The sequence below is a fragment of the Choloepus didactylus genome, chromosome 8 (genome assembly GCF_015220235.1).
Source record: "Choloepus didactylus isolate mChoDid1 chromosome 8, mChoDid1.pri, whole genome shotgun sequence".
In the NCBI taxonomy this organism is placed as follows: domain Eukaryota; kingdom Metazoa; phylum Chordata; class Mammalia; order Pilosa; family Megalonychidae; genus Choloepus; species Choloepus didactylus.
Genome location: NC_051314.1, coordinates 114,837,515 through 114,863,938, shown reverse-complemented (window position 1 = coordinate 114,863,938; position 26,424 = coordinate 114,837,515). Strand labels below are relative to the sequence as shown.

Sequence of the window (26,424 nt, the reverse complement as noted above, 5' to 3'; positions counted from 1 at the left end):
CTGAGAAGGACTAAAATGTTGCATCTAATACAAAAATATCTCCTTCAGAACAGGAAGGCCTTCAAGGCTATCTATTTACCAAGCAGTTATACTTTTTTTTTTCTCTTCCCTATGATGTATGGGTTTCTAGATGAACTAAAATTAATGAATCTTTTGATCTAAAAGATATTTTAGCTGGATAATTTAATTGCTATATGATAATTGCACTTTTTACTGTAGCATGCAACAATGAAAGGCACAACTTCTTAAGTCTAAGTCATATTATAAATAAAATTTCTGTAATATCAATTTACTCACTGGATTATTGTAAAGTCATTTAAAAGTATATACATGGATTTCTTTTAAATATAGAACTTTCACAAATTGATAAATTAAGCACTATAATATATTAACTTTATGAATATAACTCTGCTTCGCTCCAAAGGAAGAAATGGAATAAAGGTAAATGGAAACCTCTAGAACGACAGTATAATAAAATTACATAAGCATGAATTATTTGGCAAGGCAAACTAGGAAGGAATCCACCAATTGGTTATACTGAGTGCTATTCTTAAATGAAGGGTTACATGGCAAGCTGAATGTTTAGGGCACAAACAACCAAACAGCTAAATTAGATGTTTGAAAATATTGTTGTAGTTTATGTTCAATCATTTAATATCTCCAAGACAATTAGTTTTAAATCACATAACAAAAGGTAACGTTAACTATCATGTAAATATTTATCTCTGATATAATACTACCATTAGGGTCGCTCGTCTACTAAACAGATTTCCTTCTCTTGCCAAATACATTATTGATCAATTTGGCCATTGATTTAGATCCACTGGGTCTTCTCTTTTCTTTGAGTTTGAAGTTTGTCAGGATGTCCTTGATAATTCTGATAAACATCATTTCTACCTCCAAAGACTGTTCTGCTGCAGACAGTTCACAGAATTGGCATCGGTTATCCAATGCCAGTTTTTGCCCTTCTTCCCAGCCAACTTCTCGCACATGACAGAGATCTTGCTTATTGCCAACCAAAAGCACTGCTGATTCCACAGCTCTGAAATACAGACACACAATTCTTTGGCAAGATTGTTTTCACAACTCTTTTACGTTTATATTAAACAGACTGTGAATCAAAAAGGAAAGAACATGTGTGTGCATGTGTGTATATGCACATGTGAATTATTTATGGTCATATGTGTGTAATGACATATTATAAAAATCATTTTAGGTAGAGTATAATAAATGACAGAAACAACAAGGCCATTAAAGCATAGGATTTGAAGTGGCACAAACCTATTCTTAAATTCTGTCTCTGTTTACTACTGAGGCATGATTGTAACATTTCCCACTCTCAATTTCTTTATATGTAAAAAATGGTAATATAATCCTCAGCCCACAGAATTATCATAGATATTAAATATAGCATGCCAGGCAATGAAAGATGCTTACTAAGTATTAGTTTTCATTGTCTTTATCACTTGGAAGGGAAGGACTAACAAATGTCCCTATACTTACGCAGTTACTGTAGTTGAACAGTCAATATAGATCTACTTTTCCTTAGAAAAAATATTGTTCAATACCCACTGATTTTTCTTTGTTATGATCCATTGCAATATGCTGTAAAGAACATTTTACAATTTTATGAACTTGTACAATTTTTCTGTTTATTTAAGAAAAAGTTTTCTTTGTTAAACTAGCATATATCAGTATACCCTCCTTGGTTATAGCAAAACACTACTAAAACAGGATTTCATTGGGAGAATATTGTAAAACTACCAGTTCTTAAATAACTTGGACCTCTACTAAACTATCTACTACTATAGGGAAGAAACGGTTAAACATAGATGGTCTTTAGTTCTATCTAAAGAGATATTGTCCCCAGATTCCACTAAAATGTGGCTTCATGGGGCAGAGTGAATGATAAGGGAGAAAGTGGTGGACTTCTGGGGGATCTTAATATCTTTTTCTCTCAGTTCACAAAATTATTATAAAGGGTAAGTGAAAATGTTTTAAAAGTGAGTCACAAATATCAGATAATTTTATAAAATGATGCCATATTTGGCTCTTCTAGTCTGTTCACAAACTGATAACTAAGAACACACTAGAAATTATTTAGTCAATAAACTAAGAAGATTGCCTGAAAAGCTTAAATACAGGTTTTATATTTTCAATATATTTTTAAATGTTGTTGAGTTATTCTTTTGATTTGGAGGAAGCTCAAAGAAATTTTATAGTTGTCCCTTGCCTAGGTCATGATGTTTACACTTAGGACACTGACTGTCTGAAACAATGGAGTTCTAATAATTAGTAGGAAATTAGAGCTATAGGGGACCTTAGAAATATTGCATCCTTCCCTCCTTCCCTGCCATCATCAGCTTTAAAATCAGAATGTGAATTCTGGAGAATAAAGGGGGCTTACCTAAGGTCAATCAGCTAGAAAGCAACTAGAATTTACATCGACTGCCCCCAGCAGAATACCCTTTATTAATTATTATCCTATGGTTTATTGATAGTGAGCAATTAAAATAGATATAAAAAGCACATATACCAATTTTCAGTAACAATATTATGGTTTTCTAGTTCTCAGACTACAGTGTATGTTATTTTAGACTCTAATGGGAAAACCAAGGTTAAGAGAAGCACAAAGAATCCCTTATATGAGCATATTGAACTAAAATAAATACTTTAAAAGGGAGTAGGTAAATAATAAAAAAGACAAGAAAAACTAAAATTGGAAACTCAAATGCTCAAACTTATGTCTAATAATGCAACCATCTTGTAAGATATGCTTATGCATTCGTTCATAGTTACTTGCATCAAGCCAGTTAATGTGGAATCACTGATGAGCTCTTTATTTTAGAAGGTGAAATGGAGAAAAAAAAATGTATTCTCATACTTCGAATTTGTTAAAGGTTTAATTATTCAGTCTGTTTTGTTTTGATAGATTGAACAACCCAACAACTAGGAATTGGATTTCACAGGATGCCAAATGTAATACATCTGAATTTATTTAGTATCCTTAACATTTTTTGTAGGAACAAAAAGGAAAGGTTGGAAAATGAACTGACTTGTGTACAGAGGACTATTATTTTGCAATTGAGTGTCATGTTAACAATAGGAGCTGTCTTGTAAAATAGCCATTTACCCAGGGCAAATAACTGTTTATGTCAGCCAGAATATAAAGTATTCTCATCTTATTCCTTTTACTACATGTGTAACTCTTGTGGAATGGGAAGGTGAATTGTTCAGGGCTGTTAAATTTTGTAATTGGAAGTCTGTGTTAAACTCTTCCTAATGATGCTTACAGCTATATGATGAATTACTAAAAAGAAAGGAGAGAGGAAGGAAAAATACCTTACCTTTTACAATGATTCGTTTGTGGCTCCCGAATTCTGTAGATCAGTGCCTTTGCAAAAGCAAACGAAGACCTGTCACTGATGTCATAGACAATGACAAACCCGTCTGCCCACTGGAGCTCACTGATGAGGGAGAATTTTGCTTTCTGGGACTGAAAATAAAAAAGCACATTGAAGGGGGTTAGATCTGACCTCTGTATTTTTCACTTACAGTTAATTAACAGAGACCAATTTTACCTGGAAGAGAGTTCAATAAGCAGAACTGTGCCACAGAAGATATCAAAATAGCAGTATTTCCTAAATGTGCTTGTCTTTGTTTCTCTATTTCTTCCTTACCACCCTCTTTAATTAATTAAAAGTGATTAAATTTGTAAAACGTAAAGAGGAGTTACAACAAAGTTATATCTAACTCATGTGACTTTATTCTAAGAAAATATCTCCATGTTTTCTGAAAACTCCGTAAGGTATATCAACTGCCTTTTTAATAATCCCCACATATTTGTATTGAAAAAGATATTTTCTACCAGTTTTAATAAATGGAATATCTTCTGATCTGCAGTACTAGATTTAAATCAGTAGCACAACTTTTTACAAGGTTAAGCTGAAAAGATTTAAGGGGCATTTGATTTATTTAAAAATATCTGGCCCATGCAGTTGTTTGGAAATCTTAAATAACTGGCCATTCAGTCTCTTGTTTGTATAATCCTACTTGATCTTCTTCATTTTGAATGGATAGAGAGGTTTGTACTCAAAACAAATCATACTCATACTCTACTGACAACTGGTTAGTTTCAAACATAACTTGGTGAAAATATAAACTTAGTGAATAAACCATCAGTTAACTCTGACAGCTGCACTATGACCTGATAGAAATATATCATGAATGCAGCTTAATATTGCTATTTTAAGAATATTCATAAGATAATTTTGGATATAATTTCACAAAGAGGCTAAAAAATAGAATTTACAACACTAAAAGTAATCTCTTAAAATTTCAGTAGCAGAAGTTGAAAGGAAACTTCAGTTTTAAGACTGTCAACTTTTCATTTAACTCTCAGCCAATCTTATTCAAATCATGATAGAAAAAAGAGAGATGTTTTTGTTTTACTTACTTGAGAACAAGGGTCATATATTTCCAGATTTAGTTGCTTCCCTTCCAAACAGAAATGCTTATTATAGATAGATTCTGCAAAAATATGCATATTCATTATCAGTATGCCAATATTCCAGAATAAAAATTGGGTTCCTATTTAGATCACAGTCCGGCAAATACAACCAGTCATGTTTTAGCATGAACAATGACTTTTTTTCATTCCTGTTTTCCAAAAACATATTTGTTAAATTTGCTCATATGCATTTCCATTACACATGAACTCCACCACCACAACTACCTACTTACTTGCCTTTGTGTTCATCCACTTATCTTCTACCTTATTACTGTCCTATCTAAGACCAATCCATTTACACTCATCTAATCAAAGACATAGCTCCAGCAATTCTCTCTTTACTGGATGGTAAATTTCCTTCTCTTTTCTATATCATTTCCAACAGTATAGGAGCATGCTGAATTTCTTCTAATTTAAAAATTCTTCAGATTCTACAATCCCTTTCAACTATGCCCTACTTCTTTGTGGTCTTTACAGTAAAACATCTAAGCTCCCTGTGTCCAATTCCTCACATCCTAAGCTCTTCAGCCACTCAAATCAAGCTTTAACTCTTTACCTCACTAACACTGTACTAGCCAAGATCATCTTGCTAGACTTAGTGGTACTTCTGTGTCTTGATCTTACTTGCCCTCCCAGTAACATTAATGTAATTATTCACTTCCTTCACATGGCTTTCAAGGAAACACACTGTCCTATTTTTTCTTTATTTACTGTTTCTCCACCTTAATCTCTTTTTTTTCTTCCCATCATATCTTCCCACAGTTCAAACGTGGATCCAGTTCTTGGAGTTCTTCTCAATCTACACTCACTACCTTGCTGATCTTGTGCAGTCCCAAGCCTTTATATATCTTTAATAACTGATGAACTCCAATTTATATCAGTAGTCCAGACCTCTTCCCTGAACTCCAGACTCATAGAACCACCAGATTATTGGACATCTCCAAGTACAATGACAGACATCTCACCATAAAATGTCTAAAACTGAGCCCCTGATCTCCCTGCAAAGACTACATCTCCCACAGTTTTCTGCTTCATTTAAAGGGCATCTGCACATCTCCAGTTGCACATCTCCGTAGCTCAAGTTCAGGTCATCCTTGATTCCTTTCTCTCTCTTACATCCCATATGTATATATTCTACTAAAAATTCATTTTTATTCTACCTTCAAAACTTATTTTAATCTGACATTTCACCATCTCAATTGGTATGAATCCAGCCTAAGCCACTACTATTTCTTGCCTAGACTATTGCAAAATTTCCTAGCTCATCTCTCTGCTTTTGCCAACCCCATCCCCTTTCCCTTTCTAGTTTATTCTCAAAACAGGAGCAAAAGTGAACCTTGTAGGCAGGACATGTCACTTCTCTGATAAAATTACTCCAATGGCTCTCCATCTTACTTGCATTAAAGCCAAAGGCTTTAAAAATGTGTGCTAATGTCCATCTTTAGTTACCTACTATTTCTCTGACCTTAAAACAAACAAACAAACAAACAAACAAACCACCCTTTCTGGAGATTCTCTGTCACATATTTTCCAATCTGTGTATACTGGCCCCCATAAAATTCCTCAAATTTTTCAGAAATCTCCTACCTCAGAACTTTGGTGATTCTTGTTCCTTCTCCCTGGAATGTAATCCCCCAAATATCTTCATGGCTCAATTCTCACTGCCTCTAGGTCTATGTTCACATGTTGCCTTCTCAGGGAAGTCTGCTCTGAGCATCCTATTTTAAATTATCACACACCATATTAATGTCAATCCCTTGTCTTTCCTTATTTTCCTTTGGAGCTGTTACCATTGAATGATATAATTTATACTTTGACTATAAATTTTTTTCTAATTGCCTCCAGGATGTAAGCACAATAAGGGCTTGATATTTTTATTCTTTTTTCACTGTTATAGCCTCTGTACCTAGAATATCTGTCAAAGGGTAGCTGCACAATAAATATTTGTTGAATAAATGAATGAAAACCTGTACATAACTGTTTCCTCCAGTATTTTGAATGAAAGAAATACTGCTATAGAAAACCACATACTGACAGAAAATCATGACCCATTCTGGCAAATACTCTGTAACCTATAGTAGAAAGATGTCATTTATAGTATAATTAGGAAGATATAGCAGACATTTGGGGAGCCAATTTCAAAGGGTTAGGATTTAATTTAAAAATCCTTCTGAGCTACGTTTAATGAAACGTAGTTTTATTATGTCCCCTTTTAGTCTTCATTTAACAGATGGAGTCATTTTTGCTAGTTTGTCCTCTTACAGTGTGACCTTGATCATTTGTGGTCTTTTCAAAATATCTCTATGTCTTAAATATTTAATTGAAATATAACAGCCAGAAATATGTGACTATTTCATTTGTTTATATAGTTATATGCTATAAAATATTAGGGTGAGTGTTTTCTTTTTATAGATGTGGTCTTGTTTTTGTTTTGTTTTGTTTGTTTTTTAGTTCTGGAATATTTTTTCATTCTTGATTCCTAGCTTGTGTGTTATGTTGACCTTTTGGACTATGAGCCTTGCCCCCAAGAATGAAACAAAAGGAATTTCTCTCTCTGTGTATTTCTTTTCTGTAATCAATTTTAAGCACTTCCCCTAAAATGTACATAATATTATATGGGTTGAAGTACTGAGATGAATCCATGTAGAGAATAACACAATGAAATATTATAAATTATTTTCTAAAATATTCTAAAAATGCTACCTCATGAATTAATGCTAAATATTTATTTTTGTTTGTATCTCATGGAACACACACTCATAAATTCCTCTCACCCTAAATAAGTATTTTCAAACAAAGAAAATCATTCCCCTTTCTCTCAATTCTCCTATTTCCTAAGTTGGTCCTATTCCTGTAAAAACAACAACAACAAAAACACTTGTAAATTAATCTGTTATATACTCATGCCATCAAATAGATAAAATATTGTACCATTATACTGATTAATTACTGAGCCAAAAATATGCCCAAAGCTGTGGCTAAATTCTGCATATCTTTTATGCTGTAGCATTTCCCATATGCCATGCTAATTCTAATCAACATATCAGCAATCCATAGTACAGTTAGTGAAATGATTCTGTTTCGCTTATATCAAGGTGTCCTGGCATCTGTTTTAGAGTTTCTCTGAAATTTATATAAAAGATAGATACTTTGGCTACAATATTTAATCAAGGCATAATTTTCCTGTTATTTTTACATAGCTTTGCAATAAAAATGAGTTTTCTTTTGTAGTTACTTGCATTTTCAGCATTAACTTTTCTTTCTCTTTTAGCAGATGTCCACTTCATTTTGAAATTATTTCATAGCTCACAAGAAATATTCAGGCTCGTATGCTCTACAGTATTTGAGGAGTGGGTAGAATCCCAGTTTTGATGTTTTTTTAGTTCTCGACTTTGAAACCCAATGGCTTTCTAATCCATCTTACTTAACATCAAATTGGGAGAACTTTATCATAAAACAACATCATTTCCAGTACATGTTTTGGCATTTCTAACTAGAATTAGTGAATAAGTAAGATGTCTAAAAATGTAAAATCTGAAGATTATATAAAAATATTCTCTGATCTTAATTGTGGTTTAATTATGATACTGATATTTTAAGGTGAGAAAGTCTAGGATAGTGACTTACCAAAATTAGATGCATATTCTCCAATAAATCGCTTGGTAAGAAACCTTACTGTAAGGGCTGCAGAACAAACAAGTTGGATTTAGGGTCTTTTCTGTTTTAGGATGAAGATAATTTAGTTATATACAATTTGAGCTAGCAAGATTTCCATTGTACAACCTTAATAATCAGGTTGTCAGAAAGAAAGTCTAATCTTACAGTGTTGCACATTCAAAACACTATCTAGTTAATTTGTGAATTCAAATACATAAGGTAACTTACCTTTTTTAACAGAACAGATTTCTCATTAAATTTAGTAAGGAGGAAGTATGACATCTCTCTATTTTCCTTAGCAAATTAAATCTAATTCCATAGCTCCATGTACCAAGGACAATATTAAGTATTTGCAGTTGTTTAAGGATACAAAGGGTTAAATATTTAAGAAACAATGAAAAACTTCTGGATCTCGCTATAGTTCATTTGGAGCAGGTAGTTCCATTGGTGGCATCTTCAACCACCATCTAAAATGTGGAAAAAAAAAAGAAGAATCTGTGTCTTCTGGAGCCAGGGTACCTGCTGCTCTGTTCCCAGGCATCCACAGAGCTATGCCCCTCTGAAGTTCTTTCACCTCAGGTATGCTGCATTTAAAAAATAATCCATAGGTCCCCATATATTTGTCTCCACTCTTAGTCACAGGGCAGAAAAGTCCCTTCAAGACCATTAATCCCTCCTGAGGAAAGACAGTGACTCAAGGAAAAAGATGTTTGATCACCATTGGGTGTTGGGAAGGTATGTTTGGGCAAGAAGCAGGTAGGATAGTGATGGAGGGATTTCCTATTATTCCTATGAATTTTAAACATCAGTAGAACACCCACAAATTAATATTGCAAACAGTTTTCTTGCTATACCTTCCTATAAATTTATAGTTACTAATTAAAATGAAAACTCTAAATGAAAAAGAAAGTGCATGTCATCCCGGAGAATGACACATACAAATGCAATAACAATATGTTTCTCACTTTTTTTTTTGCCTTGTAAATAATACAATAGAAAACATTAATACTCACCAGATTTCCCTGTTCCTTCACCACCCAAAACAGCAAGCTTCACATCATTCATCTTGTTCACTGTTCCTTCTTGGTCAGTTCTGTCTTCTGGTACTATGCTAACTTCAGCCAAGCATGTGTTTTTCTACTTTCTTTTTATTGCTGGTCTCATAAGGCCAACTCCACCCATACTCCAACCATCCAATAATAACCTTCAAAATATTTTCCTAGAGTAGTTTTCAACATATTACATTTTTTTGTTGTTGTTGTTTGAAACATTGGAATTACTACTTAGACACTGAAGTTTATTAAGTCATAGATATGTACTAGTTATAAAAGCTAATAAGCTCCTGGATCTTAATTTTTCTGTACCTGGACTCTGCCTACACCTAGGACCTAGAAAAATGATGTCTTTTCACTAAGAAAGTTTTTAAAGGGTGGTAAACATCCCTTTAAGAATTACCCTGATTGGGTCAGTTTTGTCTTTTCTATTAATTTGGAAGCCCATGTCTTCTATGGCTTCTTCTGTGAAACACAAGGGGGAATAAATTAACTCAGTCATGAAAAGAAATTAAAGAAGAAATAGAATAGCTACCAAAGGTGTATTAGTATAGGGTTGATGACCATGCAAAGAAATATCTAGACCATGTTTTTGAGTCATATGAGCTCTCAAGGAGAATATAAGAGTTTCATCTGTCCAATGTCTCCCTTAATAAGTAATTTACCATGTTTTACCCTATGCCAATAGACAAATGTAAGATATCTGGGGGAAAAAGTAAAATAATCAACTTCATTTTGTTTGAAGAGCAATTTATTGAAACCTGTCATGTTTCCTCCTATTATATGTTGGAATTAGGGAATAGAAATGAAAAAGAAAAAGAAAATTTGGAAAGAGTATTCTGGCTTAATTCACTCCTTCTGAAACTAAAGAGGTAGAATATAATTTACAACTTATGAGTCTTTCATGCTTCTCTACATTAATTTTCCGTACAATTCCAAGTCCCTCCATTGCTTTCTTCCTCTTCTCTTTTCCCATTTGGGTATATATAAGTTTGAGAGTTGGAAAAAGAGCACAATAAATGAAAGATTTTAACCTCCGTGTACTAAATTTTGAGGCTCAGGTGAAGGAATTCTATTTCCAGGCAGGTAAGATAACAGGAATAATAATATATTTTTTTAAACAATATACATTTACTTAACAAACATTCTTTCATTGCCACTATATATTAAAAACAATGTTGTGGTTTTAATTATTTAAAAAAATAATTTCCTGCATTCATACTGTCTATAATCTTCTAATAGAAACATGGAAACAAAATTACAATAAATATGATTATTGGTAAACATAGGCTTTGATTTAGAGCAAAGCAGTAGATAAAAATGTCTTCAAAAAGTAGATAAAGCTTGAAATATGATCAGGACTCTTAAGGAGAGAAAAAAATAAGTAATTGAGGGTTAGGGAGAAGTGTCAATTCCAAAATAAAAAAGAGACTTTACTAAGGAAAAAGGGCAGGCAAGAATATAATTTGTGCAGTCTGTAAGTTAACAGCTGAAACAACTTAGATTTGTCCTTTTTTTCATTCTTAAGATGAACAAACAACAAAAAATCTATGTCTGTCTTTAATCCATGCAAATATATCAAACGTAGCAAGAATTTTTTTTTAATAAAGATGTTTACCAGTTGATTTATTATACCATGGAATTGAAATTTTCTTTTCTCAGAGAAATACTATTATTACCTTTCTCAAGAAACTCTGATGATTTTAAGACGTTTGGTGTATCTATTGATAGGAAGGAATAACTTCATAAAATGGATGACATTGAAAGCAACATATAAATTGTTTGCATTGAGACCCATGAATTTTTTCAGCATACTTCCTCTCTACTTCCATTAGGATTCTAAAAGTAGATCTAAAAAGAAAGGGGCATGGTGTTGGAATAGAGTGAAATTATAAACTTGAACTTAGGAAATAAATCATGCATAAACTTCTCTAAGAGAAGTAACCATTTATTTTAGCCTCTGGAAAAGTGTGCTAATTTTTAATTTAAGCCATCTACTGATATCCTTATTATTATACTATCTGAAATTTTCTGACATCACCCTAAAGAATCACCCATTCACAAACCAAAAATCATTTTTTACTATGGGCTTAACACTGCTATAATTTTATCTGTTTAATTTTGTTTCTCAGAGGTCAGGTTAACCAGCCCTTCTCAGCTTATGCCATTTCCCTGCAGTTTATGTTAGAAGTAAGTAGCTTCATCGTTTCTCCACTCAAAGCTTCAGATTCAGAGGAATGGGGAGAGTCAACCAAATATTCAAGGAACAAAGAATACCTTTTTCCGTAAACTGTTCCAGAACCTTGAAAAGATGGAATACTTCTCTGTTCATTCCTGGAGTCTCTCATACCTAAACCACACAGGAATGGTGCACATAGACAGAGAATGAAGAAATGCAGAGACAGATGCCAGTTTGGAATATAGATCCCCAGATACTAAACAGATTAGCAAATTGAACCCAGAAATATATTTAAAGAACTAAACATCAGGAATTGTTAGGGTTTATCCTAAGAATATCAAGTTGATTGGACAACAGATAACAGTATAGGATATTTCAATACACTACCAAGATCAAGGAACAAGAATTATGAATAGCATGCTCCCAAAAGCATTTGATAAAATTTAACAGCTACTTAAAAATAAGTAATCTAAAAATAGAAGATTTCTTAACTTGATGAAGGCTATTTTTTCCCAAATACACAGCAATATCTTTATGATCATTACTATTAATCTTCCCCTGAATGAGAAAATGCTACCTGTTACTTTTTATCATAGAACTGACAGTCCTGCCCAACACAAGGAGGGGTATAAATAGTACATATGAGAAAGAATATACAAAATGGTCACTGTCTACAGGTGATATTTTCCTTACCTATGTTGTCTTCATTGTTAGTACACATTAAACCATTCAGTAAGGTGGCCACATAAAAGATCAACATAAAAAATTTATATTTCCAAACAACAATAACAATAACAGCAGCTAACACAATTGCTTACTATATAACAGGCAACTTTTAAAATGTTTTTTCAGGTAAATCTCATTTAATCTTCAAGAGCTTTTCATGAGGGATGTACCATTTTCAATTTGAAAGTAATAGAAATACAGCCCTTTTCACAAAGAAAGTAAAATAATAATGTAGAATAAAATGTATAATATCTATGAGAAGAATTCTGTAGTTCATTTTAAGGATTATAAAATAAGGTTTGATTGATGGAGAGATATGGATAGAAAGACCCAATAGTAATATGGTAATGATTGCCAAATTAATCTAAAATTAAAATGTAATGTTAATGAAAATTCTAACTAAAATGTTTTAATTGAATGTGGACAGTGTGCTTTGGAAGTGAAAACGTGCAAGAATAATCAAGAAATTTGGGGGGAAAAGTGAGAAGATAAAAGTGAGAAAGAAAAATACTTTATGACTATTAGATTTTAACTGAATTAATGTACTTATTAACCAAATAGATTTTTGAATATAGGAATTGAGTATGTGGAAATTGATTTTGTTATGAATATAAAATTTTAAATATGTGCTACATTTAAATCATATTATATGATTAGAAAAAATGTATAGAAAAAAGTGTGTGTATACCTCATGTCTTGCAGAAAAACTAATTCTGAATATTAAAAATCTAAGCATGAAAATTAAACTAGAAAAAGGTTAAGTGGAAAAATATATTTTTATATATGTCCATATATATAAATATATTACACATATGTTTACATATTATATATTACATATATAGTTACATATATATACATAATATATAATATGTATGTGTGTATATATATATATGTAAGAACAAATAATCTTGAGGTAGAGAAGGCCTTCCTAAGCTAGAAATAAACACAAATGCATGAAGAAAAGTATTGACAGAAAAGGACAAACCAATGACTTTTTATGATTTAACTTTACATTTTGGTTGTGTTAGTCCTGTGGGAGTATTTAACAAGGTGTGTGCATTTGTAGAGTTATTCATAGCAAAATAAATTTCTCTATACAAATGAACCCATTTTAATAAGAATTGAGGTATTTTTTCACCTCTAATTCAGCTAACTAAAGGAATTAAAGCTCTAACAAAAAAATATTTTTGAGACAGAATTTCTTCTGGATACTTTTATGTAATAACATGGTTGTCAATGAAGAGTGGTATAACATTTTAAGAAATGACTGTACTAACCTCACAAAGCCCATGTTTTCAAGCAGCTAATAGATTTAAATCCCATTGACAAGAGTTTGGACATTTGTGCATTACCTTGCGTTAGGTAAGGAATATAGTGTGGAGCGAGTTGCTATATGGTGCATCATGGGATCACCGGCTTAGGCACAACAGAAACTTTCAGCAAATGACTGCTTTATTGTTTACACAGCACAAAGGGTTGGAGCAGAGAAGAGATCCCATCATGGCCCATTTCCATCCTGTTCAGTCTCCAGGGAGAGGAGGCCTTGTCACTGACAGCTTCTGCCCTGATAAGAGCTGGGGCTGCTTATTTCCGGTTTCTTTCTGATTAAGGGATGGTCAAGCTGCTCTATTAGACCTAACATCTTCCCTCAGCTGCAGATTGTAAACATATAAAAATATCTGCACATGAGAGAAAAGGGGAGGCTTGGTGAGGGCTAGGAGACAGTTGGTAGGTATGTCCTGACTTCCTCAGCATACAGGAGGAAAAGAAAAGACAATAATATTTGATTGCTAAACACACACTCGCTTTCTCTCCTGCTCCCAAATCACTTTATGCAATTAATGTATCATGCCATAAATAGCACAGGAAAATAACCAGTCTCAGCCAGAGGTTAGAAGTCATTTCTCTACAGTAACAAATCCTCCAAAGTCATTTCCCAAGAAGTTATTTCTAACTTGGACTTTAGCTAACCAATTGATGAAGATGTCAAACCTTGATATTTTCCTAAACAAATGATGAAGTTAAAAATAGTGGCTACTAAAATATAAATACTTCTCTTAACCCAACATCCAAGATTTTTAATGGTACTTTATATGTATATACATGTGTCTGTGTGTGTTTGTGTGTGTGTGTGGGGGGGGGGTTTGACATATTCTTACTGTTGATCCATATTCCTGTAGGTGAGAACCCAATGTAGATAGGATCCCTTGAAACATTATTTTAAATTAAGGTGTGGCCCAGGGGTTGAACCTTTATCTAGATTACTAGAAGCTTTATAAGAGAAAGAAACCAGTAACCAGAGGCACAGAAAGCCCATGGGGAGGAGACCGGGAGGAGTCAGGAGCCAGAAGTTGAGGGAACGGGAAGGAAAAGGAGAGGGCGTGGCCATGTGGTTTGTGGCGGAGACGCGAACCAAGGAATCCCAAGGAAGGGCCGCAAGTCATCATCAGAATGTTACAGATTTAGTGGACAAAAACGTGAGCCTATACATTTTCATTGGTTAAGGCAACCCATTGTGTGGTATATGTTGGAACAGCCTGGAAAACTAAGGCATGACCCAAGTTTGTATTAGCCCTTTCTCTCACTTCTCTCCCCCTTTCTTTCTCTCTGGCTCTCTCTCTTTCTTTCTGGGAATTTTTAGAAGCTTTTCTTTGTAGGTGGCATTCTAAACTTTCACAGTTATTCCTTGGTGTGTGTTATATTTTTCATTCATTGCTCTGAGTGTTCAGTCTATTCCCTAACTCTGGGGATTCATGATTTTCAATTCTAGTAACCTTTATTTGTATCATTACTTTAATAATTTATTCAACTCTGTTTTTGAATTCTTCCTGTCTGAAACTCACATTAGTTTAATTGTTAACCTCCAAGATAATTTCCAGTGTCTCTGACCATTTCTCTCCTATTGACATGCCCTATATCTTTAACATTTATAATATCTTTATGTTTAACATCTGTCTATCTAATGTTTATATATACATCTAATCTTTAACATTTTCTTTATGAGTGATTGCATTGATTTTATCTTGTAGATTATATACCTAATTGTAAGAATGTGTTTTTGTTAACTGCTATCGTATGGAAATACTGTATGAGTTAATACAATTTAGAGAAAAATATAAAGTTTGGTAACTTCTGCAAAAGAATTTGCAACCATACATAATCCCCATCATAACCAGTTTCTCCTTAATGAACCAGAATGTTTTTAAGTTACAGTGGAACATATATTATTTTTGCTATTGCATATATATATTGCAGTTGAACAAGATTTATACATTGATATCATGCTCAAGCAAATAAAAAGCTTTGTTGACATCATTGATAGTATTCGCCTGTGACAATTATACCTTCATATTTCTAAATCACTTTTAGAACATACTTTAAAAGCATCTTTCATTTACATGTCATTCTCATTTAAGATTTAATGTTAGTAATTAACAGAATTCTGTGGGCCTATTTTTTTTTTGCAAAAGAAAAATGATGACTACCTCATTAATTTTCAAAAATATTCAAAGCATATGTGAGAATAAATAATTAAATGGTTTTGCTAATTTTTCTCAGCATGTTTACTTATAAATGGAATTATCTTTGCAAACTAATGATTCAGTATTATTTCACTGTTTTAAAGAATTCTTGAGGTATTTACTGTTTCATAAGTTTTTACAAGGTTTTTTCCTGCTGGCTTTCTAATAGCTGAAACATAATGGCTAATAGTAATTATGACTCAACTATTCACTGTTTGGGCATTCTCCAAAAATTTATTTCAGTCTTTCTGTAGACACTTAAGTGCTTTTCTTTGAAGCCACTTTAGTTTCTCCTGAGGTTTAATAAGTTGGCTAACATTTCAGTTAGCTCCTTCTTAATCACTTGCAGTTGGTCAGAAAAGCCTTCTTTCCGTAATACAGCTGCTCTAGTAGGAAGCTTGAATGAGCAATGTATGGGTTACCCCAGTGAGTGCAAAGGTTTATCAGAAATCTGGTTAACAAAAGGCAGAACAATAGAGATGTGGTAAGGATAATTTACTCACATTTTCTTAGCTCCTTTAATTAACCCATTAGGAATAAAATGTTTCAAAATTAAATTTTTAGAATTAAAGCTTAATCCTACAATTACATGGGATTAAATCATAAAAGAAGTATGATGCCTTTGGGAGTCTGTTACAGTCAGATCTCAAAATATATAGAGGATCACACAGAAGTAAAGTAAATTTCTTGCTCATGTGTATTACAAAATGGATGTTCCTGATCAGTGGGCAGCTCTCTTCCAACGTCTTCAATGCCTGCTGCAGGAGTGGGGTGGAAAAAAGTGTGAGGAATCTTGTGTGGAAGGTTTTGGTGGGCTAGCCTGGAAGAAGTGCACTTCACGTCTGTTCTGTCTGGTGGTTAAAACTCACTCACATGGTAATGCTAAATTGTAAGAGAGGATGAAAAGTGAGAAGTGTGAAATAACTATTCTCCCAGAAGGAAAAGGAATTGGTTTTGGTGAAGGCATAACATTCTTTGCCACTAGAGCTAAATTCTTAGTCTTTAAAATACAGTGGGTTAAACATTGTTTTGCTCCCAAATTGTCTCCTTCCAAGAGGCTTTTTCATTTCTCTAATAGGACATTTTAAAACATACAAAGAGTAAATATTGCAACCAGTTGAGCACAAATCCAACAGTCTTTCCACTATAACATTTTGCCACCCACCACAGAGCTCCTGTTTCCCTCTTCATTTGTTTTCATAGTAAATATAGATTTTTTTCCTCTCTTCAATAATTTTTGCAAGCTGCTGATTACCTGTGTTTTAGCCTCATTGCCATAATTCTTACTGGTATAATATATGTTTAGATTTGGTTTTTTCTTCCTTCCTGCATCTTCGTAACTATTTTCCAGAAGTTAACCCATTGGTGACCTCCCTGGTTTTATTCATAAGCAGAAAGATGTGTCTATTTCTTTAGTTATCTATTTTCTTTCTTATTTGGAGGCAATGTGATTGAATTGTCAATTTTGTGTTTATACCAAGTATTATAGTTTATGGTTTTTATAACTCTAGGATTTGCAATGACTTCCTTACATTTCTACCAATTCTACTTTACAAAGAATGGTGTACCCTGTATTAGTTTTCTATTGCTGCGTAACACCTTATCACAAATTTAGTGGCTAAAAACAACACCTATTTTATTATCTCACAGTTTCTGTTTGTCAAAAGTCTAGGCACAGCTTAACTGTGTTTTTCTGATTCAGGATCTCACTAGACGGCAACCGGGTGTCAGCTGGGGTTGCAGTTGCAGTCTCATTAGAGGCAGGACTAGTGAAAGATCCCCTTCCATGTTCCCTCAGGTAATTGGTAGAACTCATCTCCTTGAAGTTGTTTTACTCAGGTCCCCCCACCCCCACCCATTTGTTTGTTTGTTTTTTCGGCTGGCTCTCAGCCCAGGGCCTCTCTCAGTTCCTTACCACATGGCCCTGATCATGTGTCCTCTCACACTATGGCATCTTACTTCTTCAAAGCCAAGAACAGGGAGAGTCTCTGTAATATGTGCAAACAATATATATCTCTATCCATCTTGGATAAATATTGTTGTTTTAAGTTACTAAGATTGTAGTGATTTGTTACAGCAGCCATAGGAAACTAATACAGTAGGTAACTACAGAGAGAACAACATGAGCAAATCATGAAGGTAGGAAGCCTCATGATGGGTATTGGATATGGAAAATACCTCTGCATTACTAGAGAACAAAGAATGAGTGGAAAATGGTGGGAGTCAGGGGCTCCTTTAAAAGATGAAGATAAATCATGGATTGCTTTTTGTGGCATGCTAAGGACATAATAATGTAGGACAGAAGGGGACATAGAGAATTTTTAAGTAGGAATTATGATTAAATGTTCCAGTGTGGAAAGTAATATGGAACACGGTTTGGAGATAGAGCAAGATAGGAGGTTAGAGAACAGAAGTAGAAGCAGGGACACCTGTTAGAAGGCTATCTTAATACTCTGGGAAAGAGTTGAATTAGAGTGGCAATGAAATAGGGTTTTGAGAAATATTTAGCCAATAAAACTCAGCAAACCAGTAAGATTGTTTGTCCGGAGAGGTAGTATGAGAAAGGGAGAAAAAACCCAGGTTGAATACATGTTTTGATTTACATGATTGGTTGATAGTTGTGTCATTAACCGAGGTTTTTGGGGTTTGTTTGCTTGCTTGCTTTAATTTCAGTATTAGAAGCAATTTGAAGCAACAGATTTTAGACATGTTGTTCTAGTTTGCTAATGCTGCCTGAATGCAAAACACCAGAGATAGATTGGCTTTTATAAAAGGGAGTTTATTTGGTTACACAGTTACAGTCGTAAGGCCATAAAGTGTCCAAGATAATGCATCAACAATCGGGTACCTTCACTGGAGGATGGCCAATGGTGTCTGGAAAACCTCTGTTAGCTGGGAAGGCATGTGGCTGGTGTCTGCTCCAAAGTTCTTGTTTCAAAATGGCTTTCTCCGAGGACGTTTCTTTCTAGGCTGCAGTTCTTCAAAAATGGCGCTCTTAGTTGCACTTGGGATATTTGTCCTCTCTTAGCTTCTCTGGAGCAAGAGTCTGCTTTCAATGGCTGTCTTCAAACTGTCTCTCATCTGCAGCTCCTGTGCTTTCTGCAAAGTGTCCCTCTTGGCTGTAGCAAGCTTGCGCCTTCTGTCTGAGCTTATATACTGCTCCAGTAATCAAGGCCCACCCTGAATGGGTGGGGCCACGCCTCCATGGAAATTATCTCATCAGAGTTATCACCTACAGTTGGGTGGGTCACATCTCCATGGAAACACTCAAAGAATTCCAGTCTAATCAGCACTAGAACGTCTGCCCCACAAGATTGCATCAAAGAATATGGCTTTTTCTGCGGGACATAATACACTCAAACTGACACACATGTTAAGCTTACAATACCATTGGTATTTTTCAGTGAATAGGATTATTTGTGATTTGGCTGTACAAGTCTAAAGCTGGTGAGAGAAAAGACAGAGCTGATAGAATTTGCAGTTTGTCTTATCAATAAATCTTCAGTGCCAGTCAAGTTTGCTGGTATGACTGGGGCTGCAAATTGATATGAGAAAGTTTTTCTGAAAAAAAATCCACGTATTTAGTGATCTCTGAAGAAGAGAAAAAGCTGTTTGCATATACTTTTCCACATTTGTTTTTTAGATTGTTTCTTAAATCAACATGCCTTAGAAATTTTGGGTGTTTTTTTACAAACATTAACTAAAACATTTCTGCTTATTTTAACGACCCTGTAAATAAGCATTGTAGATCATATTATTCCCAGTTCATAGGCATTTATAATGAGTCTCAGAGGGAATTTTAAGTGTCTAATCCAAAGAAATACTCTCAATAAGAGGAAGCTAGAATTTGAGCTACAATTTCTTTGACATGAAATCCCAATGTTCTTTCTACTCCACCATGCTTTCTTTTGGCTTTAAGATATATCTCTTCCAAACTAAACAACTTAAGCTTTTTTTAGCAGCTTGTAGTGATAGGTAACAAAATTGAAAATAATTTTGAAATCAATTTGAAAAGTATATTACATTCCTACAATTCATAGCATAACATTTAGCATATAGTAGATATTTCAGTTGTCATTTTTTGATTGTTGGTTGACTATCTTTGAATGCACACAATCAACCTTTAGTTAATTCCAGAATTTTTGCGTTAAAAAGTTAAGTTAATAATATAACTTCTATTATAGGGAAATCCTTCATCTCTCATAGAATTTAGGTAGTTATTTTTCTAAGCAAGGAGTTGTTCTCTGACAGTCTAATAAGTAAATTCTTCCTAAAGGAGCTCCAGCTGAGAACAGAAACCTTCCCATGAGAATCTGAATCAGAACTTCCTTTTGCAAATCTGTGTGACCTTGTGGTCTTTATTCTTAGACTTATTTTCCTTATTCAGTAATGTCAGGATTTAGCTGTGTTCTCCCATACAGGTTGCACAGGGAAATGTATTTCATTACAGAAATCTTTGAAAATAGATTCATAAAAGGTGTGTTTAATCAAGGAGCAACATTGGCAGTTCTCTTTCCCAAGAATGAATGCTTTTTCCACAGTATCATGCATTTGTTGGTTTTCTGCCTTAGATGGATGCATTTTCTAAAACCGTTTCCACATCTAGTTAGTTCTCAAGAACTTGGATTCATTTTCAGTATGCCCTGTTCACCAGATTGGAAACTGTAATACTGACCATTTGGGGATATAGATTTGAGCAGCTTTTCTCCTCTGAACTTTATGCCTAAACTGTCTAGCTGCTCCTCGGGGACCAATCTCTGTGGCTGGGCTCCACAACTATGCATATCCCTAAGTCTGGGGTACCCTATTATTTAGTGATTATTGATACCAAGTGAGCTTTAATACAGCATCCAAGTCTTGTTTATTCAGAAGAGAATTAATATATAAAAACAAAAGATGTTCAAGGATGTTAGGATACCATGGATGATGATAACTCTGGGGATGATGAGTGGTAATGAAAGTGAACGAGCAATACTGAGAGACATTTGTGAAAATGTGTTTGCAGAAACAGTGGATTAAGCATGATGAAAAGATTTCAGTTCTGGAATAGTAGAACATTAACTGTCTAAAAGGAGTGGGGCAACTGGGAAGGGAAGCTCATTTTGGTTCTAATATATAGTATTTATATTTGAGATTAAGGTGATGAAAAGACATTAAAATAGAGAAGCCAATCATGCAGTAAGAAATAATTATTTAATTTAATGAAGCAAGAACCTAATGAGATAATTATATTTTATCAATAGTCATTAAGTAGAAAGCATTATAGGAGAGAAGTTATAAAAAAAGTTGGCCTTGTGGATAAATAAATCATGTGCATAAATATGGTATATAGAAAATTTCAGATTTGGTGTTTTTTAAATAAATTACCTAAAATTTAGGTTGTAATACATATCTGGAGTACTAGGGACTAAGTTAGGGAAGGCCAGGAAGGATATAAGAATATGTGTTTTCTAAATCCATTTCCTGTCCTGTGAATTGCCCAAAGCACCTCCAAGGTAATGGGGAAAAAACGTCAGATGAATGGTTAAGAGTTATATGGGAGAAACTACCTGAAGAGTCTGAAGAGTGCTTAAATCAGGCTCTCCTCTCTGGAGAGCTATTCTGAAGAGGCTAGGTGAATTTCTTAAAGATAATATTGTATGTTTAAGAAATTGTGTGTAGAATGAAATAGACCTTGGTTTGAGTCTCAGTTTATTTGTTATCTGTTTTACTGTGGACAAGATTCTTTAGGTTTATTATAAAGTGGTAATAGCAATGATCTCTACCTCATAATGTTGAAAGGATTAAAGAAGATAGTACAATTAGTGAATTTAGTGTTTAAGGAGGGCTCAATAAATGCTAATGATTATTAATATAAATTAGCTATTAAAATGATGAAGAGAGATATTACCTAGAACTTCATTGATATTGCTTTTGTCTTTAGAAAAGGGAAAACAGGAACTTCTGTGTATGACTATGAATCAGTCTTTTTTAGATAGTCCCTATGGAGAGATGGACTATGTTTAATATTTAGAAGAAAATAAAATTGACCATTTAGATCCATACAGCAAGCTAATTGAAATAGATTGGACAATTATTATTATATTTATTTTATAATGGGAAGCAGACTTAAAGGGGCTAAATAATCACCTCATGACATACATGGACAATTGGCAAATCATGCTTTAAACAAGTCTTGGAATAATAATATGACACTTTCTGCTTTTCTAGAAAACTTAAATTATAATTATGGAATTTCTGGAAATTTCAGGCTGGAATATAAATATATTAGGCAGTGACCATCTTATAAATCACTGATCAAGAACTCAAATACATTCAGCTAGCAGGTTGGTAACATAAATGTGTGAAGTGGCAAGAAATGGTTAGCAATAAAAGGGGGTTCTATACATGATGATTAAGAGAAGAGTTAATGTCCATTACTAAAAAGTATTCATTTACAAAGTTAGAACAACAGCAACAACAACAAAAAGCTAAAAGTCTCTAGCCAGACTTGTGCCCTAAATCACTGGTTTTTAAGCCCGCTTACAAGTGACTGAATTTTTAATTTTTTTCGTGCATTTTGCAGTTTTTAGCATGATGGAAGATATAATTTGATTATGATCTTAAATACTTTTGAATGCACCCAAAGGAAATCAGGATCTTTGTCCTCAAACTCCTGTTTGGTTCAAATCCAGGACTGAAGTATCTCACAGAGAAACTGAAAAAGAAAAACACTTACATTACCAAAAATAAAGTTGAAAATAAATTGCAAGGCAAACTAAAAATAAAACAAATGGGAACAAAACAAACATGGTTATCCTGAAAGGAACCTGGTTTTAGAGAGTCACTTTAAATACTTTGTTAGGTAAAAATATAATATGAAGTTTTGCAAGCCCTACACCAGAAATATAGTTTTGTCCCTAATCCTTAAAAATAGATGTTATTAATATAATTGTGGACAATCCTGTTTGCTTTCAGATTTACTCTTTTTTTTTTTAATCCTCCCATACCCCTTATCCTCCCCCCATTATTGATACATAGTATTGGTGTAGTACATTTGTTACTGCTGATGAAAAAATATTAAACTATTACTGTTAGCTATAGTCCGTAGTTTGCAATAGGTACATTTTCCCCCATATACCCCACTATTATTTGTTATTTTTTTAATTTAATTTTATTGAGATATATTCACATACCATGCAGTCATACAAAGTGTGCATTCAGTTGTTCACAGTACCATTATATAGTTGTGCATTCATCACCAAAATTAATTTTTGAACCTGTTCATTACCACACATACAAAAATAATAAGAATAAAAATTAAAGTGAAAAAGAACAATTAAAGTAAAAAAAAAAAAAACACTGGATGACTTTTTTTTTTTTTTTTTTTTTGCCCCCATTTTTCTACTCATCCATCCACACACTGGACAAAGGGGAGTATGATCCATATGGCTTTCCCAGTCACATTGTCACCCCTCATAAGCTACATATTTATACAATCATCTTCAAGATTCAGAAGTTCTGGGTTGTAGTTTGATAGTTTCAGGTATTTAGTGCTAGCTATTCCAATTCATTATAACCTAAAAAGAGTTGTCTATATTATGCATAAGAGTGCCCACCAGAGTGACTTCTTGGCTCCTTTTGGAATCTCTCTGCCACTGAAGCTTATTTCATTTCCTTTCACATCCCCCTTTTGGTCAAGATGTTCTCCATCCCATGATGCCAGGTCTAGATTCCTCCCTGGGAGTCATATTCCATGTTGCCAGGGAGATTCAGATTTACTCTTATAATACAAATGTTCACCATTGCCTCTTGCATTTCTAGTCTTTCTTATGGAAAAATTTCTTTCTCCTGTCATTTCATTTTTAAAAGTTCCCTTAGCGGAGAGAGGAAGATGGCAGCATAGAGAGGAGTGGAAGCTATGTAGTCCCCCTGGAACAACTGAAAAAAACCAGAAACAACTAGTAAATAATCCAGAATAACTGCGGGGGGCCAAACGAGACCGTCCACTCATCATACGCCAACCTGAATTGGGAGGAATGCCTGAGAACACAGCATAAAATCTGTAAGTAAAACCTGTGGATCCAAGTCGTGAGGCCCCCTCCCCCATAGCCCGAGCTGCAAAGCCTCGTGGTGCCAGAGAGAGGCTCTCTCCCAGCAAGTGAATATGGCTCAGCTGAGCTCCAACTGGGGTTTTAAGTAGCGAGTGTGAACTGCTCACTACAGGTACGAATCCCCAAAAAACAGACAGAGGCTTTGAGCGACGACTGACCTTGGAGAGCCGGAGGGTCGCCTTGGACTAGGTCTGAAGGGGACTGTCTGTTTCTTTTTTGGCTCAGTGGAGAAAGCCCCAGCCATTACAGTTCCCAGTGCTGTGACTCAAAGAAGGGTGGAGATAGCACAAGCAGAGAGAGAGACCATTGAAATGCTAATGACCTCCCCCTACGGGGTCTATCTTCTCTAAGAGGAAAGGGATGGGGCCTTTTCCATTCAGAACCAGACCCCAGAGCCTGGGGGAACACGGCCACACCTCCTCACACCAGTCAAGAATTATAGGCTAACAGGCGCCACCTGCTGGGCAGAAAAGCACAGTGACCTGAGGCATCACAGGAACCAATTTTCTAAGACACACCCTCAGGTAAACCAGATACTGAATATTTCTTCCCTCTGGAACCTGAGCCTGTTCTGATCTGGGAAAACCTGATTGGGGTAACCAAGGAAACCATGCCTAGATAACAGAAAATTACAATCTACACTAAGAAAAAGAAACTTATGGCCCAGTCAAAGGAACAAACATACACTTCAACTGAGATACAGGAATTTAAACAACTAATGCTAAATCAATTCAAAAAGTTTAGAGAATACTTCGCAAAAGAGATAGAGGCTGTAAAGAAAACACTGGGCATACATAAGGCAGAAATCAAAAGTTCAAAAAAAACAACTGGTAGAATCTATAGAAATGAAAGGCACAACACAAGAGATGAAAAACACAATGGAAACATACAGCAGCAGATCTCAAGAGGCAGAAGAAAACACTCAGGAACTGGAGAACAAAACACCTGAAAGCCTACATGCAAAGGAGCAGATGGAGAAAAGAAAGAAAAAATATGGGCAACGTCTCTGGGAACTTAAAGATGAAACAAAGTACAAGAATGTATGTATCATTGGTGTCCCAGAAGGAGAAGAGAAGGGAAAAGGGACAGAAGCAATAATAGAGGAAATAATTAATGAAAATTTCCCATCTCTTATGAAAGACATAAAATTACAGATCCAAGAAGCTCAGCGTATTCCAAACAGAATAGATCTGAATAGGCCTATGCCAAGACACTTAATAATCAGATTATCAAATGTCAAAGACAAAGAGAGAATCCTGAAGGCAGCAAGAGAAAAGCAATCCATCATATACAAAGGAAGCTTAATAAGACTATGAGCGGATCTCTCAGCAGAAACCATGGAGGCAAGAAGGAAGTGGGGTGATATATTTAACATACTGAAAGAGAAAAACCGCCAACCAAGAATCCTGTATCCAGCAAAGCTGTCCTTCAACTATGAGGGAGAGCTCAAAATATTTTCTGACAAACAGACAATGAAAGACTTTGTGAACAAGACTTTCATTTCATTTCCTGTCCTACAGGAAATACTAAAGGAAGCACTACAGAGTTATAGGAGAAGACAGGAGTACATGGTTTGGAACATAATTTTGGGAGATGGTAACACAGCAATGTAAGTACACTGAACAAAGATAACTGTGAATACAGTTGAGAGAGGAAGGTTGGGAGTATGTGAGACACCAGAAGAAAGGAGGAAAGATAAAGACTTGGAACTGTGTAACTTGGTGAAATCTAGAGTGTTCAACAATTGTGATAAAATGTACAAATATGTTCTTTTACGAGGGAGAACAAGCAAACGTCAACCTTGCAAGGTGTTAGAAATGGGGAGGCATTGGGGGAGGGATGCAATCAACGTAAACTAGAGACTATAACTAACAGAATCATTGTATTATGCTTCCTTTAATGTAACAAAGGCAATATACCAAGGTAAATGCAGATAAGAGGGGGGGATAGGGAAGGCATGTTAGACAATTAACATTGCTGGTGTTGTCTGACTCTTTACTCTGCTTTGATTTAATGTTATTTTTCCTTTTGCTGCTTCCTACCTTTCATTTTTCTTCCTCTTTCTTTTGCCTCTCTACCTTCTTTGACTCTCCCTCCTGCCTTGTGGACGAAATGTAGATGCCCTTATATAGATAGTGGTGAAGGTGGTGAAAACATAAATATATGACCATACAGAGAACCATCAATTATTTACTTAGGATGGAATGTACGGTGTATGAACAAAACCATATTAAAAAAAAAATGGGTTGATGTCAAAACCTTGAGGGCAATATACTGAGTGAAAAAAGCCAGACACATAAGGACAAATATTTCAGGGTCTCACTGACAGGAACTAATTATAATATGTAAACTCCTAGACATGAAATATAAGGTACCAAGATATAGGACGCAAGATGGGAGAATAACTAACAGTGCTGAATGGTGTGTGAATGAGGTGGAAAGGGGAAGCTCAGAGTCATATATGTCACTAGAAGGAAAGTTGGAGATCAAAAGATGGGAATGTATAAAACTGAATCCTATGGTGGGCAATGTCCATGATTAACTGTACAAATGTTAGAAATCTCTTCCATGAACCAGAACAAATGTATGACAGTACAATTAGAAGTTAGTAATAGAGGGACATATAGGGAAGAAATATATACCTATCACAAACTATATACTACAGTTAGTAATATTTCAACATTTT

General features: G+C 34.5%; 1 protein-coding gene across 1 annotated transcript; it reads right to left on the bottom strand.

Moving 5' to 3' along the window:
- Positions 1 to 397: 397 nt before the first annotated feature.
- On the bottom strand, positions 398 to 9,272 carry RERGL (RERG like). The gene is made up of 5 exons (XM_037847055.1): positions 9,181 to 9,272; positions 8,138 to 8,194; positions 4,457 to 4,530; positions 3,348 to 3,496; positions 398 to 1,042 (listed from the first exon to the last, which is right to left on the bottom strand). Exons 1-5 carry the CDS (start codon positions 9,230 to 9,232, stop codon positions 760 to 762), a joined length of 615 nt encoding a protein of 204 aa, XP_037702983.1. The 5' UTR covers positions 9,233 to 9,272; the 3' UTR covers positions 398 to 759.
- Positions 9,273 to 26,424: the final 17,152 nt, after the last annotated feature.

What these genes read in the sequence shown, in the direction of transcription:
- RERGL (XM_037847055.1), bottom strand. Translation starts at nt 9,232, where the DNA reads ATGAATGATGTGAAGCTTGCTGTTTTGGGTGGTGAAGGAACAGGGAAA. An exon ending in TGAAGGAACAGGGAAATCTG is followed by an intron (nt 8,195 to 9,180) that starts GTGAGTATTAAT and finishes TTTGTTCTGCAG; the next exon opens with CCCTTACAGTAAGGTTTCTT. An exon ending in CAAACGAATCATTGTAAAAG is followed by an intron (nt 1,043 to 3,347) that starts GTAAGGTATTTT and finishes TCTGTATTTCAG; the next exon opens with AGCTGTGGAATCAGCAGTGC.